The sequence below is a fragment of the Astyanax mexicanus genome, chromosome 7 (genome assembly GCF_023375975.1).
Source record: "Astyanax mexicanus isolate ESR-SI-001 chromosome 7, AstMex3_surface, whole genome shotgun sequence".
Taxonomy (NCBI): Eukaryota; Metazoa; Chordata; class Actinopteri; order Characiformes; family Acestrorhamphidae; genus Astyanax; species Astyanax mexicanus.
Window position 1 is genome coordinate 28932942 of NC_064414.1, and position 17521 is coordinate 28950462.

General features: G+C 36.9%; 1 protein-coding gene across 1 annotated transcript in view; it reads left to right on the forward strand.

Moving 5' to 3' along the window:
- The first annotated feature begins 5088 nt into the window (after window positions 1-5088).
- lrmda (leucine rich melanocyte differentiation associated) overlaps window positions 5089-17521 on the forward strand; it is a 453479-nt gene continuing 441046 nt past the window's right edge. The window contains exons 1-2 of the mRNA XM_049481105.1: window positions 5089-5343; window positions 6873-6973. Of these exons, the coding sequence (XP_049337062.1) occupies window positions 5302-5343; window positions 6873-6973 (143 nt within the window). The 5' untranslated portion in view covers window positions 5089-5301. The remainder of the gene's footprint in view (window positions 5344-6872; window positions 6974-17521) is intronic.

Here is a 17521-nt window from a genome sequence, read left to right on the forward strand (position 1 = left end):
TGTGACCATGTTTGTAGAATAAATAGACATTTCTGGGTCTCTGTTTTTGTCTCGAGTCTTTTAGGTGCATTTCAGCAGGCACAACTCCACACAATGTGCACACTAATACTGCACTTTATTCTTACTGACTGTATTTCTACTTACTCCTTTATTCCCAGTAAAGTTTTCAGACCTCGTTCACACTGATACGTGTGTCTGAATGCTGATTTGCAAATTACATTTTTCAACACACTTGATAAACAAAAGTTTAAGACATTAAAAAAGAGTCGATGCAGAGGTGCGTTTATTTTTTTTATTTCGCATACAATAAAAATAGTAGTGCGAATAAAGTAAAAAGGAGGTGGTGTGTGAGGGTTTTGGTTAAGCGGGGTAAAGAGGCTAATCAGCAGCGAGGCTGCAGCTTTTCACAGCGCTCTGCCTTTCATCTCGCGCTGGATGGAGGCGCTCAATTAAAAGCCTATCGGTTTGGAAGTAAATCAACGCCTATCAAAGTTGTCACATCAAACAAAACGATTATTATTGCAGCCCGCCTCCGCCATTAATCTCCTTCTGCGCTAATCCGCCTGACAGGTCATCGAGGAGAGCAAGAAAACCTGGAGTGGACAGTCAGGGGGCAAGTGTTTAAGTCTTCACTGTTTCGGAAAGAGAAAAAAGCCTGATCAAATGAAATGTATTTAGGCTGAAGATCGGTGACCTCCCTGTACCAGGCTTTTCTGGGAACTTCAAAGGCTGGAGAAGTGGCTAAATGTCATACATGTTTTTAAACATCTATTTAAAAAACGTATTAATTACAAATTCATTTTAGTGTTTTGCGACTAAATTATAAATTGCTATTATTTTTATTATCATTTAGAACAGCCACAACAACAGCTATAATAATTATACTACTATTAATTATAATAACAAACAACAACACAAACAACGTTAACAAAAAATAAAATAATATATGAACACAAAAAAATATATGAATAGTGTGTATAGTTTAACTAGAACCTAAAGGCCTTTTATTTTCACGTGCATTATGTGTCATACTTTTACAAAAAAGATTTTTCTACAGTAATGCTGAGATCACCACGACGTATTGATTCAACCTTAAACGTTCTTTAAAAAAAATCTTAAATTGTTACCTCGCCTCATATAAAAGTCAACAATAAACCTAGTCCCATATACTTTTTCACATTTTTTTTACTTTTTAACATCAATGTTTTAACCTCTCACAAAGCTCACAATCACGATAATTTTTCTAAGCGCTTGGTTTAAGCAGTAGGTCCGTATTGTCCCCTCATGTGTCGGGCATTTAAAGTGAAGCTGAGCAAAGAGCTTGCAGCTCCGTATGCAAAGCTGCGTGATGGATAACAGGGTGGCTGTTTTGTGCAGGGCCTGTCACTGCGTGACACACTGCGTGAGTTATTAGGGCACAGAAGGGCAACCATAAATTTCCAGCGTCAGGCCAAAACTCTCTTTATTGTCTGCGTGACGAATGGGCTTCTGAAGCAGACACCAAATACTCGGTATTACCCTTAAATGGGAGCACATTTTTCAAGGCCATAATTCACGATATTTAAATAGAAAGTTTTACATGGTTCCGTATATTTCATATCAATGACATGTTTATGAATCACTCCCTCCATCTAAACAGAATTATTTGCAGCGCCGAGGCTCCCCGCACGTGGACTTCAACAGCTCGAGAAATAAAGCAGAAGCTCATTTTTCACCTACGCATGTTTCTAAGCGCACACACAGAGAAGTTAAAGGTGGACAAAATAATGCGATTACACGCTTGTGTTTTATTAATGACACTGATAAAGATTAGACAACAGTTCAGCAAAACTCAACCATGAATTTATTTATTTATTTGAAAAGGGTGCTTTTAAAATTAATCAACAAAAACTAAATTATATATATAATACTAATTAAAGGTTAAACTGACTGTGATTTTATTAGGATTTCCTGTTTTATTTTAGTATTATAGGCTACGGTTGTGTCCCAATACACTAAAAAGGCACCACAACACTATAAAGTATGCTATGTAAACACAGTGCCCCACGAATAGAAAGAAGGGCATTTGTTATTAAAGTAAGTAAAAAGTAACATATAAAAGTGCGTGGTTTAGGACACAGGTGTACACAGAAACATAAGGCTAAAAAAGGCTATAATATTAACACGCACCGCGCGAAAAAAGTACAAGCGACGACTCTGCAAGAAACAGACCGCGGCGAACCACTGTACCTGCTCTCACAGGTCAAGCGCTTCCAGCGGAAAAACAGAGGAAGTAAATAGAAGCTTTTAATCAGCGTCCTTTAGTCTGTTTCAGTGTAACAATAAGATATTCAGGAACCTGCCGCTGCCGCGTGTCGTCCCTGGTCTTTTTCGGTAAGTAAGCAGTGCTGCGCTTCACTGCTGGTGCTTCATACAGCGCTCGCCTCTCCTGCCTGCCTCCCAAACTTCCGTTTGTGGGCGGGGCTATGTGACGCCACGTGTGACGAAATGCACGTTGTATCATACACACAATATTAGACAGTATAAACTTAATTTAAGCTTTAAAATGGAGGGAAATCATTGCCAAAAAAAATGCATAATTAATTAAGCAAATAAACAAACAAACATTAACATTTACTAACTTTGACTTTATGCTTGAAGTGTAATTAAAGATTAAAGGGTTTTATAGAGCTGTGATTTAACATAGAGCTGTTAGACAAAGCTAAGCATACACACTAAGAAAAATAAGTACAGATTTGTACTTAAAAGAGTACATAGCTTGTCGCTGGGGTTGTACCTTATATTGAGGTACAACAGAGGACCTTTCAGTTTTTCAGCATGTGTTCTGTACCAGTAAAGATTGTAAAGATTATAAACTTTATCATCAGCTGGATACATGTCAAGAAATTGATGATCCAAAATTGTCAGGCTTTCAAATGAAACATGTGTAATAAAAAATAGTATAGTGACAGAGAATACTAAATGTGCCTTTAGTTGCTGGTTAAATTGTACAAATCTATACTTCCTGCTGATAAGAAAGGCTTTGCACTTCAGAGGGAACACATCTGACCCTGTAAAAAACAACATTATGTCTATTAGGGAACAATTATGAAAAGTGTACCTTTGAGTACAAGAAAGTACTTATATCGTACCTCTGTTTTTTAGTGTGTATGTGCTGAACTAAGAATGTATTTTTTTGCATTTTAAATAAAGTCCTATGCGACTAAATCAATCAACCAACCAAAAGTAAAAAAGTAAGATTTAATAATAAATTGGACTGTGGACAGTTTCTCTCTGACCAAAGTGCACAGGCTCATTATAAGCCATTGTAGGTCATGTTTATATTACATCTAGACATTTATTCACACAAAAAAAAACATCTAAACACAAGATCAGAATTGTGCTGAAAACTTTATCTTTAACTTTTACATAAGTTGATAAACACTAAAGCAAGAATAGGCAGCACAGGTCAGAGTCAGTTGAATGAGGTTTGTTAGGAAGGAAAAACACAAAATTGTGCAGGACAGGAATCCCAGTCCCAAGGACCAGAAGTGCCCACCCCAGAACTTATCCAAGAAATTTAACTTTATTAAAATCAACAAAAGCACAAAAAACACAAGCACAATAAAAAGAGCAACTACATGAATATACAAATTACTAAGTTTGAAATGTGGTTCTCAAACAAACGTATGTTATAGCTGTAGAGGACTGTTTTTACCAACAGCCATCATACTGTACAACTTATTTTACTCTCTCAGGACATTATTAAGTACTAATGTTGTTTTATGTACCAGTCAAAAATTCCCACTTGTGAAAGCAGGTCAAGTTAAAGCGACATAAAAATTGGCAGACCCAATGTTTGTTGGGGAAACCACACTAATTACCAATATTCTCAATCAGGTTAATTGTACACAGATTACACATGAAAACAAAGTTCCCAAACAAACAGTTACAGCAGCTGGCCTGTTAAAAATATAGAATTTGTATAGACTATCTAATACTTCTGTCTTCTGACAGTTATGACAGGTTCCCCATTGGAAATTACAAATTGATGTGGTTTTCATGGGAAATTTGTATTTACAATGCAGACAATTTTCCACTATACTGATACTTTTATTATACTGATTTTTTATGTGCACATTTTATATCATTATTAGATTTTGTTGGTTTTTATTTGCTACTTTGTTTGCCATTTCTTTACCAAGTCTTTTTAGGATAATGGGCTATAGAATGGGATATGGGCAAGAGTGTGACTTAACCTAATGTATTATGCCCAAGTCAAAATGAAAAGTGACTTAGGCGCTTTAATTAGCTTTCCAATATGGCAGCTACCTTCAAATTTCCATGATTCAGGACTGGTCCCCAATTGGTACATCATGAGATTTTTTACTATGGTATAAAGTTTACTTCTTATTAATAAGGGATACAATATAAATATTAAATAGTTGTTTAGTTTTTTTTTGTCTGCATTTTAGTCAGCAAAATAGCTAAGTCCATAAAGCTAGCTTGAAATACTCTATAATGTGTGGTTGTTAAAATGTTAAAAAAAATTCTGTCTTTTCAATCAATTTTCAAAATGTTGAATTTAGATTATTTCAGGTTGGTTCTACTGCTTGAGTATGCTAAACTATGCTCTTTAACCATTGCTAACTTTTAAATAGCCACCTGTCATTATTTTTAAAGGAGTATTTTAGGAAGGTGTCCATATGTTTCTATCTGGGGTTAATAAAGAGATCCATAAATATCTTCCAATCTGGTTGCTAGTAAATGAAGGCAAAAAAATGTCAAATAGGGCATTTACTTCAGACTGAAATCCATATGCCACCACAAAACAGCCAGGAACACTATAAATGTTGAAAACATGGCACAGTTTGTGTCAAGAAACTCTTGTAGGAGTCTTACAGCAGCTAATATTACAAAAAAGCTACATTTACAAACTTTTAGCAACTTAGAGTTCACATAATATACTGGTCTGCTGTGGTCCTCTGTAAAACTTGCACTGTTTTTAATTAAAATGTTGTGATATTTAATAAAATAATACCGTTGACTGTGTGCTGTGAGCTGAAGAGTGTCTTGTGTAAGAGCTGCTGGAGGAAAGAGTGCTCCCGCTCAAACTCGCGTGCTTCCTTCTCTGATCAGCTGACTCCAGCATGCGGAAGAGGGCAATTACAATCGTTACTTAGTGAGAAAAGCGAGGTAAAAAGTTGACAACAGTGCAGCAAATACGAGTGAGTGATACCGTTGAGAGGGAAAGTTCCAGACTGTGCTCTGTGCGGCTGTGACAGCGTGTGCGAGGCTCTCTGTGACCTGTCGGCGGTGGGAATGGCGCACAGCGAGGCAGCGGCTGTGGTGAATGGGACTCAGGTAAGTAAATGGGGCTGAAATGTTCTGCCATCGCGCGCTGCTGCGTGTTTCAGACTGATGTAACGCACGCTCACGTTACCCTCCGGCTCGTGCGTGCGAGTGCGTGTGTGCGTGCGTGTTTTTCCTGTTGTTTACAAAGAGGGATAAAGTTAAAGTAGGTGAATGGCAGTGTCATGTGACAGGGGGGCGAGTTTTAATACAGGAGGCTGTCCTTCATAAGAGCATATAAAACCAGCATATCAACTGTCTCACGCCTAATACTTATATTTATCAACATTTTTCATTCTTCACATTTGGCTATATTTAAAACTGGGAGCAGAAATTCATTTTTTTATTATGATAAATGTACCAATTGAGTACTCCAAAATAAAAATCTTCTTAAAAGCTAGGAAGAATAATTTATTCTTCTGTGAATATGCTATTTTGGAGATACTGTGTTCCAACTTTCAATAATATTCCAACTAAGAAGGCATTCTGTAATATTACTTTCATTGAATGCAATTAAATTATTGGTTGAATGTACAGCTCTGGACAAAAATAAGAGACCACTTCAGTTTCTGAATCAATTTCTCTGATTTAACTATTTATAGGTATATGTTTGAGTAAAATGAACATTTTTGTTTTATTCTATAATCTACGGACAACATTTATCTTAAATTCCAAATATAAATATTGTAATTTAAAGCATTTATTTGCAGAAAATGAGAAATGGCTGAAAATCAAAAAAGATAGAGAGCTTTCAGACCTCAAATAATGCAAAGAAAAAAAAAGTTTTATGAGTTCAGAAATCAATATTTGCTGGAAAACCTTTTTATTCACAGTTTTCATGCATTTTGGCATGTTCTCCACCAGTCTTACATACTGCTTTTGAATAACTTTATGCTACTCCTAATGCAAAAATTCAAGCCAGTCAGCTTGGTTTGATGGCTTGTGATCATATATCTTACTCTTGATTATATTCCAATCAATTTGGTAAAATAAATTGGTCAATTTGGTAAAATTTGGTAAAATTTGTCAATTTGGTGGTCTCTTATTCCAAGAGCTGTTTGTTCCAACTTTCAATAATATTCCAACTAAGAAGATATTCTGTAATGCTAATTTTCATTAAATGCAATGAAATTCTTAGTTGAATGTAAATTAATATCTGTTAACTGTAACTGTACCCATATCCCTTACACTATATCCTAACAATAACATTTAAGCGTTGGGGTAATAGTTAGATTTAAGTTTTAGGATAGTTGTAAGTTTATGGTTAGGTTTTAAGGTTTTAAGGTTTAATAATGGTTAGGGTTAAGTTTTGTGGTTATAATTTGTTAAGAATAATTTACATTCAGGTCAGAGATGCTTTTTATAGATGTTAAGTTTTAAAAATACTTGAGCATCTTTGAGGCATATACACTGCCAAAAAAATGATGGTAGAGTCTGACCACTGTACAAGGCCTTCTCCAGCACATCCTAAAGATTCTCAGTGGAGTTAAGTTCACATGACGAAATTACTTCTCTCTCTCTTTCTTTCCTCTGATTTTAAGGTGTCCTATATTGGCCATGACTCTGAGGTCATTCCGGATTTTCTCGCAGCTGCTTATGGAAATATTGCAAGGCGACTAGATCTCAGCTTCAACCACCTGAGGTAAAGTGCCAGTAATACCAACACAGTGAAAAGCTAATGACAAGCAGATGTAATAAACAGGACTAAGGCTAGAGAGTAAGACACACTCTTCCACACAGTAATGCGGGTATGAACGTATTCGCTTTGATATTAAAAGGTGAAAAGGTGAAGAGAAACAGGGTGCTGTTATGACAAGTACATAGCTTGTTATCTAGGCACTTGGAGGCACACACTCAGTGTTTCTGTGAACTTATTTAAAAGGCCCTTGACGTTGATCTTTGTTTGGCACATATGGTTTCGAAGTTCTCTGTGGTACATCCCCTTTTTTCATCCTCTTCTGTTTTGTTATTGCATTGCTATTACACCATCCTGTGGCAAAGTCTTTGTAAACACACTTTTGTTGCATTCATTTCTTTTGAAATTCATGTCACAACAAATTCACGTCTATGTAATTTTTCAACATGCCAAGGGATCATAGCTGTGATCTATATGCTGTTTGTTTAGTTTACCTGGATTTATTATTTTATGAAAGAGAACATCTTTAAACAAAAAATAACTGTTAAAAATTTGTGGATCAACGACAAACAGAAGATCGTTCAGTGGTTTAAAAATGCTTCTGCCAGAGGTTTCTTAAGGCCTCAGAGAATATTTAAGAATATTCAGCAAAATGACAGCAGTGTCATATGATATGAAACATTTGACTCAGTGTACCTGCCGTGTAGGGAGACACATTTTTGCATTAAGTGCAATTTAATATCCGCATTATGTGCATTACGCGGTTTGGAATGTCATCAAGACATCAAAGGGCCCGGGCCACGAAGAGGCATGCTGTGGCTGCATGAAAGGTCTGATCAATAAATGTGACATGTTAATGCCGAGCAAATAGAATAAAAGATTCCTTTGACAGGACATGAAGAAGCACCTTGTGGCAGCCGGGGAGGGGGATGCCATTTCACCAGCAGGACTAGCAAAGTTGATCTGACAACTAAAAGAGAAGAGATGATGGTTATAAGGTGCTTTTGTTTCAGACTTCTTTTCTTGACCTGTCAGGCCTTGAAGGACTCTGAATGGGCCTCTCTTTGTCATGTGAAAATTGTCGTCTTGAGGCAGTTATCTGTGCTGAAAATGTGGATTCTTTCGTTTAATTGATTCGCCTTGCGATCAAGACTGTCAGATTAATAATTGCTAAATCCTGCGCTGCCTCAGTGTGTCGTGAAAAAATGTGCGCTTATCAGTGCATTAATATTCCTAATGAGGCTGCGCGAGTGGCTTACCAGCACTGGGTGAAATCCGAGTTTACATTTCATTTGCTGAGGGTACTAGAGGCATGCATTTTTAGGCATAAAACAGGAGTGTTTTGCATTGTGTGTTCTGGGCACAGTGTGTGCTCGCAGTAGTCCTCTTCATTAGTTAGATGAATAGCCAGTGATGATATTATGCTGATGTTATAAAAGAAGTGGAAAGAGGCAGGACAAAGAAAAATGAGTTTGCGAAAAAAAAAAAAAAACGGTTAGTTTGAATTTGTTTCTGGTGGAACCTCACATCTTAATTTAATGCCACTTAATGGCACTATTTAATGTTGTTATAATAGCTTTTCTATTTAAGAGTTTGTTACTGCTGTATATAGCCAACAGAGATTCTTTTGCGACTGCATTTTTTAAGCAAATCTGCTCCTTACACTCAGCAGAAAACACAAGACATTAGAGTTAGAAACCCTGTTTAAATTGTATTGTGTTCTGTTTTTTGGACTGATGAAACCAATGACATTGTGGTTGTGCTCAAAGCTTGCATGCATGCTTTGAGCACAACCATTGCATGCTGGCCAGCACACACATGGCTAATGAGGTTGGCAATGCTAAGCACTTCATTATACCATGTGGTGGCTGACAAACATAAATGACTGACATAAAACAAAACAACAGCAAAGAGAAGTACCCTTCCATCCTCCATTTTCAAGGAGAACATAGCCGGCCCCAGTGATCTAGTCATTACTACAGTTTGATTAGGTTTATATATCAGCATTATAGCTGACAAAAAAGAGCAAATCAGCATATTAGTAAATTCAAGGCTCAGTAAAATTCAGTGAAAGACAGATCTAGCTATTGATTAGCTATCCTTTTAGGCAAATTGATTGCTGCTATTGCTGTCTTATTCAAAACATGACTAAAGTTATGTTATGGGACGTATTCTATTGAATATACTTCAACACATTGTAACCCCAACCCCCTGTAATTGGTGTAAAACCTTTACATTATTTATAAAAAAAGATTTTAAAACATAGTTTACATAGCTTATGATGTAAATAGTATTTAATACATTTCCATGGTTATTCAGTAAACCAAGGGTAAAAAAAGGATATTGTGACCAGATAATGAAAATGGCAGAAAAGCACTTTTGGCGTTTGGCCATATATTTGAATGGACAATACTGTTTTAGGATGGTAATAAATATTCAGTGTTCAATGAAAAGTTTTATATTGTTATTGCTTTTTCTTTGAGAAGTAAGCCAAAACTACTTTTTAAAATAGCAAAATTGAGGAAAACCTGTGAAAAAGTGGTATTTGGTATTCAACCTTCAGTCCATGTTTCTTTTTATTTGGTTTTGGCCAAATATTTAAATTCAAACCATTGTAAAACCACAGTTGGGTTCTCCCAATTACAAAAATATTGTTTATACATCAAAGAACAGCTTAAAACATTTAATCGATGCATTTTATGACAACTTGAAGAATTTTGCTGTGTTCCCGGACTTGAGTAGTTCTCTTAGGGGCTAGGCTTTAGGTCAGCATGAAATGTGACTTGAAGTAAGGACTAGCATGTGACCAGAATGAGGGAATGTGGTGCACAAGCATGCTCTGAATGCCTGCTCTATAAAGTGTAGACAAAAGCCTTATAGTTGAAGAGTATTAGATGGACATCCTGCTCTCTAGCATGAATTTGCTATTATGGAAAAAATATAAGAACTTCAGTTTCTGAATCAGTTTCTCAGATTTTGCTTTTTATAGGTATATGTTTGATCCAAATGAACATTGTTGTTTTCTTCTATAAACTACAGACAACTTTTCTCCCAAATTCCAAACAAAAATATTGTTATTTAATGCATTTATTTTCTGAAAATGAGAAATGCAGAGCTTTTAGACCGCAAATAGTGCAAAGAAAACAAGTTCATATTCATAAAGTTTTGAGAGTTCAGAAATTAATATGGTAAAAATATTGGTGCAATATCCCTGTTTTTAATCACAGTTTTTATGCATTTTAGCATGTTCTCCTCCACCAGTCTTACACACTTCTTTTGGATGATTTTATGCCACTCTTGGTGCAAAACTTCAAGCAGTTCAGCTTGGTTTGATGGCTCGTGATCATCCATCTTCCTCTTGATTACATTCCAGAGTTTTCCATTCGGTAAAATCAAAGAAACTACACCATTTTTAAGTGGTCTCTTATTTTTCTTTGTTCTGGAAGGAGCCAAAACATATTATTTTTTTTTTTAAAACTAGGTATATGTTGCAAGGTCTTGGTCTATGTCTGGACTGTATAACCACATAATATTGTTTCCCTTATTTCTTTGTTTACAGGGAATAATATAGTGAGTAAAGTAACCCTTTAAATTGGGTCTTGAGCTCTTCTGAAAGTAGAGGCCTTGAAACAGAAATCAGACAGAATGAGCAGAGAAAGGGCTTGAGGTGATGAAAGTGTGTTCTCCACCGTTTGTGTGCTTCCTGAGGAGAGTGGTGTCAGGGAGTGTTGCTGTTAACATGCATGTGGAATCACATCCAGTTTATCAGAGCTTTTCACATGGTGCTGTTTATCAGGAGGTAACATTAAATCGCACTGATGGCAAGGCAGCACCTGTCCAAGGCTGGAGCGTGGAGAGGTAGCAGATGATTGGCTCCAGAGGTAATCCCAGGATGGGTTTCAGGAGCAACCTGTCATACACGCACAGTCTAGCCATGAACTGTTGTCAGACTGGCCTGTCCGTCCGCGCGACACTAGAGGTTATTGGATGCTGAAGACAAAGGAGATCTTATTGTCCTGTCTAGTCTGCTCCATATGAGCTGCAAACAGGATGCACCTCAGTCATCCTGAGGTATGAGGTAGCCATGATCTCCCTTCACTAGTGTCACCTTATGTCGTCGGGGCTTGACAACCACTCTGTCATCAGAGCTGGCTTGTATTACCTGCTCAGATATGAGCCATGACCAGCAGTCAGGTTGGAGGATCACCCATGCTTGGGAGATTCTCCCCAGAGCAGCATTTCGTTTCTGTGTTCCGGTGTCTGCCGCTGTTGACGAATGTTGTGTTCACTTAGTAGTAGCAGCAGTTTAAAAAAAATGAAGATGAAATAAATTTAGAGAATATAGTTTCTTACTATTGTAGACTAGATTGTACACTAAGCAATGATTTACAATGTGTTAGCCATGCTATAATTTTTTGTATATGCTTTAAAAAATATAGAAAAATAACAAATAAACAAAGTTTAAATGGATGCTTTAATCTTCCTTTGCCTGCTTGAGAGATTCTGTGCAGTAGAACACCATTTGTGCTGTGGCTATTAAAAGTATTCATCCCCTTGTACATTTTCCTCTTTTATTGGTTTTATAAATTGAATAATGATTTTATTAAACAGCTTTATAACAGGAGTTTAAAGCAGATTTCCACAACGTAGTGCCAATTAAATTAAAATATACCATGTACAAATATTTGATTTTATAAATAATGTATTCTCCCCTTTAAAGTGATTGGCCTAATTCAACAAGGGTCTAGGGAACTGGTACTAGTAGTATCACAGTAACTTGTTAAATTTTGACCTTCTGAATGCAGTTAATGAGTCTTCAGTTATAGTAGTAAAAGGAATGTGAAATGAAGTAGTAAAGTATTATTTTTTTCTTGAAAATGTGATTGAGTAGACATATTCAGTTATTGTAAAGCTGCAGTGAAATACATATTGGTGTATCATGATTTATAACGTACCCAAGATGTGATTGATCTGCCAATACATGTGTTATCTATAGGTTACTTATTTAGTTTACAGCTGGAGATGCTAGGCTAATATTGCTAATAAACAATGGACTATAATGTGCACTTAAAATACCTACATTTTCCCAAAATCAACAGTGCACCTTATAATCCAGTGCACCTTATGTATGAATTAACCAGTCAGGTATTAAGGAGCAGTAAAGCCACTCTGCTGAAGGACAGAGTTATAAAAGAGTTTCAATGAAGTTTCTTCAGTGCTGAGGCTGGAGCAGCATTAGCATTAGCCATTCACCACAGTGCTAGCTCTTTCTCTGTTCAGATGTGAGCTTATCGGACTGTAGCATGCGTGTTTACTGTGTTAAAACAAGCTATATGGCGCCCTGGCTTACCAAAACACTCAGGATTCCTCAGTGTAGCGCTGTCACGTGGCATTTACTAGAGCTAAGCGCTGTTAACCACGGCTAGCACTGCTGCTAACCGCAGCTAGCGCTGCTGCTAATCGCTGCCGCTAATCGCTCTAAAATATTTGAAATCTATGCTTGCTGTAAATAAACAAAAGCGCTTTACTCACCCAAATAAACTGTTTTCAGGAGAGAAATCTATGTACATTAACATCCAGCATTCGTTCGACTTAATTGATAGTGCGCCTTATAGTAGGCTACAGTGTGTAAAATATGCTACATGCCCAACATCTACAGGCATCCAGAGCTTAAATTGTTTGGCAAAGACAAATATATGTTTCCCAAATATAGTTTGGCGTTACTTTAGTCTATAAACACAGAAACAATAAACTTCACCTCAAGTGGGCAGCCATTTTGCTAATTTTCCAATTTTAATTGAAATGTTTATATATAGTCTATATGTGCTGTAATACAGAATTACTTATTCAAACTTGGGTAGCATAGCATTTTGGTAGCTTTTTGAAGTTAATGAAATAAGGCTATATTTTAAGTGCATATCGCACATTAATTACTAAAAGGTACAAGATACTGTATATCTTAATAGTGCTGGTTTGGAAGATTACAAGAAGGGTTACAGGGCTTACAGGAAGTTACAAGACTTTGCCATGACAACATAACTTGCTGCAAGTTTTCCTGGTGCCATTGCTGCTGCACTCGCATCGTTATCTGCCATTTTTCTTGATTGTGGCTCAAGATTGTGAAAGATATAAGATGTTTATGGTGCACATTCTAAGTTGTGTCATGGATATTTGAGTTTACTCACTTTTTTACACTTTTGATCTATACTAGGCTATTTACTTCATAGTAAAATGTTGTTAGTATTAGCAATAAGTATGTAGTCTGAAAACTCAATATGACTTTACCACATATTTAAAGAGATAAGATCTGTGACAGTCCTAGTTCACAGGGTGTTAGCAACATTAGCCTAGCATCTTCTGTTGTACACAAAAGATCCAGACATCAGATTACTGTACTAACTGAAGTATTATTACTTTTTCTGTTAATATTCTTACTGTTTTACACATGGTTTTACCTTAAACCCAACAGCTTTTCTCCTGTATGATCTCACACAAGTCTCCTCAGACATTAGAACAATTGTCTGATTTCCCCCAGTAAAGGTTCTTTATTCAACTGGCAATCCCCCTTGAGGGTTCTATATAGACCTGGCAACCTATGACCGCGTCAAGATTTCTTTACACCCCTTATATTTCCTGAACAGAGAAATACTGTAGTTATCAAGTAAACCTTTCCCAACTCAGGACATGATGTGGCTTTAGCTTTGGTGCAGATATCAACTTGAAACTTTGAGGCCTGCTTTACTTATCCTCTTGCAGCTAAAGATATTTAACATCAAGCCTTAACTCAGTTTACCCACCTGTGTGTACTTCTGTGAGTGCCAGGCTTTTTGCATTTTAATGGCTAATTAAGTATGCTAACTTGCGTTTTTCAAACTGAAGAGCTTTAAATGTCGGCGGTGTGTCACAATGCGATGCAAGCAGCGTGATGAAGGGAAAGGCGGATACAAAGTGTGGTGTCTAGGTACAGTGAGAAATGAAATAAAACGGTGTGAGGACCGTCAGCAGTGTCGTTTTATATTCATATCTAAAGCACATTATAGTATTACTCTGCAGCTCATGCCTCACTCAACTGTCTTTCTTCATTCGTCATGGCTAAGACTGTATCTTTCAAGCCCCCGCGTGTCAACACCAGAAGGCTCCTGTTAATTGACAAATGAGAGTCAGCGACATGAAGTGCTCCCTCCACATCAGAGCTAGGTGGAGTCTCCTATTTGATGGGGCTATTATTGGCATGAGCCAGTAAGAGGCATCACTCTGTGCCGAAATGAGAAGTGACAATGGAAGAAGGGGCTGTCATTGTCTTGCGGGTGTGTTCAATCTGCGGCGATGCCAGTATGCAGATAAAACGTCAGTTAAAAGAGTATGAGGGGGGAAAAACTGTCGGAATGAAGTCTTCAAATCACTTAGCTCAGAGAGGGAGTGGAAATTGATGCTCGTGCAGAAATGAGAATTTTCCATATCTGATCTATCAAGCTTATTTAGGGCTAATATTTGGGAGCAGCCTTCACTGTCTGCCTTGTATTAGGAAATATGCAATGTTCTTTAAGCCTAACTGGCTTATAAGACAGCATCTTCTGGTGCGAATGAAATATATGCATTTTCATTTGGAACACGGCTCTTGTAAATCAACTATGCGATGATAAAACCCCATTTAATTTCTCTCTGAGCAAATTTGTACCGCAGCAATTGCTTCAAGAAGTGATGAGCTGAGGGAGGCTAATAATAATACAAGGGAATGCTTTTAGACACATTGTTTTTGACATGTTTGTTGCTTGCTGTTTTACTAATGGGAAATTTGAATGTGTTTTGTTTGTGGTTGTGGCGCTGCTTTTGTACCGCTGTTTAAGGCACAGCCAGGTTATGTTGAAAGAAACTGTACTGAAATCGCAGCAAAACAACAGGGCATGGAAATAATCAGGAAAACCTGAAAAGTGTTTAACTAGAGGTCACAGAATACATGAATTCTTTGTTTTCTTGAGCTACTATGACAGACAGTGTTAAGGGTTCTCTAAATGATGCTTTAGAAGAAGTACTTTTGGTTTTTGGTATTTGTAAAAGAGATGTGTGAGGATGGCTAAACCATTTACATGAAAGAGTGAAAGAGTACAGTCAGTACAATACCACCTTCATATTTATTTATTTATTTATTTATTTTTTAAAATAAGTAATCAATTTTTTTTTGTTTTAAATTAGCTATGCTAATTGTCTCACCCATTCAATTGCTACTCAGCTGTATATCCCCTATCAGTGATGCCACAACACCAGGAGGGTGAAGACTAGCACACATCTCTTCTGACACATATAAAGTCAGCCACCACCTCTTTTCCAACTGCTGCTGCTGTAGCATTTCCGAGTAGCATCACAGCGTACTCAGAGGAAAACGCAGCGACTCGCAGCGGTTCTGAAACATCAGCTCACAGATGCCTTGTGCCGATCAACATCACCCTTTGAAGTGATGAAGAGAAAGAATTCCATCTACCCACCCAGAGAGAGAGCAAGGCCAATTGGGCTTTCTCAGGGCTCTGGAAGCTGATAGCAAGCTGTATGACTGGGATTTAAACCAGCGATCTCCTGATCATAGTGGCAGTACTTTAAACCACTGAACCACTTGGCGCCCCACCATATTCATATTTAAAAAACTATTAATTTGTTCTATCTATTATTATTTTATTTTTGTGAATTATATTGGAAAAGGTAGACCTAGGTGATCTAGTACAATACTGTATTACCAAACATTAACTGTACTTAAAAAAAAAAAAACATGTGTATATATATATATATATATATTTTTTTTTTATATATATATATATATTATATGTATTACACAAATGTCTTTTGTAGCAGATACTTGGTTAGAAGGTCCAGTTTCCCAGTAATAAGGCTTCCATTCAAATTAATGTACACATTTTGCACATTAGCTTTACACTCTTGTAAATGTTAGTCTCCCTCATATTAACCATGGCAAAAATCACTTCCTCTGCCCCCTGTAAGCTTTAAACACAGAACGTAGAAGGTCCAGTTGGCTAGCTTTAGAAGACATCAAATGGTTACTTACAGCTTTCTTCATGCATTTAGCCAATACTGGACTAAACACTGTTAGGGCCACGGGTCAGACGTCATTTAAGGCTTTGGCCCCTGGTTTCTTTGCTGGAGGAAACGGTCAATATCTTTCATGATCTGGGCACTGTAGAGACGTCTAATAAAAACTGTCATTACAAAAAGTATGTCTCTCTGTGCACTCAGGGCAGAGTAAAATGCTGTTGATATGTACTGTTTCTGTGCTCCTCGTGCCAAAACAGACTGTCCAGCTTACATGAGGGGAAAATCATCCCATCCAAAGTCCCACCAAATTCATTTTGAAAACTTCTCACAGGCAAGTCATGCACTCTCCCTTTTGGAAAGATGACAGTGTTTTATCTGATGAAACATTCTGTAGCCAAACCACAGCAATGTGGTCTTCATTTGGAGCCGACTCCCGCTTGCTGACAGGAGTGAAAACACAGGTATCAATACACCAACTTGCAGTAGTGTAATGTGACTTTAACCAGACAGTGCTGACTACATAGTGTTGAGCTCTAATGTATACTGTTAGTAAGATGTGATGACTTAAAAGCTGTTTTTTGTGTAAATTATGTTTAGCTAAAAAAAAATGCCATTATTGTCTTGTTACTATGTTTTACATGAAAAATCTTTTGCACTGAGCTTGGAGGGGAGTAAGAGAGAAAAGAGGTGCCTACCTAATAACCCCTGTGAGGAGCGTGCGAAGTAGTGGGTGGTTAGTGTATGGGTAAAGCTATGCAATATGACAGTTTTTCATTGTATTGTGATCTAGTGTAAATACACAGCCAAAAAAAAGTCGGCACCTGGATTTAACTAAGCAAATGATCTGGGATTGATTGCTCCAGTTGGTCAGGTCTAGGTTCAGCAACAGTATGTGCTGAAAGAATGAGGTCAGCTGACTACCTGAATATACTGAATATAGACCAGGTTATTCCTGAATCAATGGATTTTTTTCTTCCTTGATGACACGGGCATATTCCAAGATGACAATGTTAAGATTCTTTAGATTGGAAATGTGAAAGAGTAATTCAGGGAGCATGAGATCATCATTTTCACACATGGATATGTAAAAAAAATATTGTTTTTTTTATTCACAAAACAAGCCCTATGTATTAGTGAAAAGAAAAAGTCAGGTATTGGATCTTGATGTTTGTGTGATTAAAGTATTTGTGAGTAGTAGGCTCTTGTGTATAACCCCAGTTGTTAAGTGAAGGGTTTTTTTTTTCACTTTCCTGTATTATGCTACAATTAATATATGCATTTTACTGTACATTACTTACAAAATATATTTGAAGATATGAGGGACGTTCCTCCTAATATCCACACTTGACATTATGTACTTTTCTTTTGGCAAATAATTCATTATAATTCATAATTCATTTTGCAGCTTGTCTTGTACCTTAGAGTAATTAGTATATTTTGTTATTCTCTTATGTGTAAGTACTAGGTCTTTAGTCATTGGCCAGAGTAAAAAATTGCCCAGGTGCGGTTAAA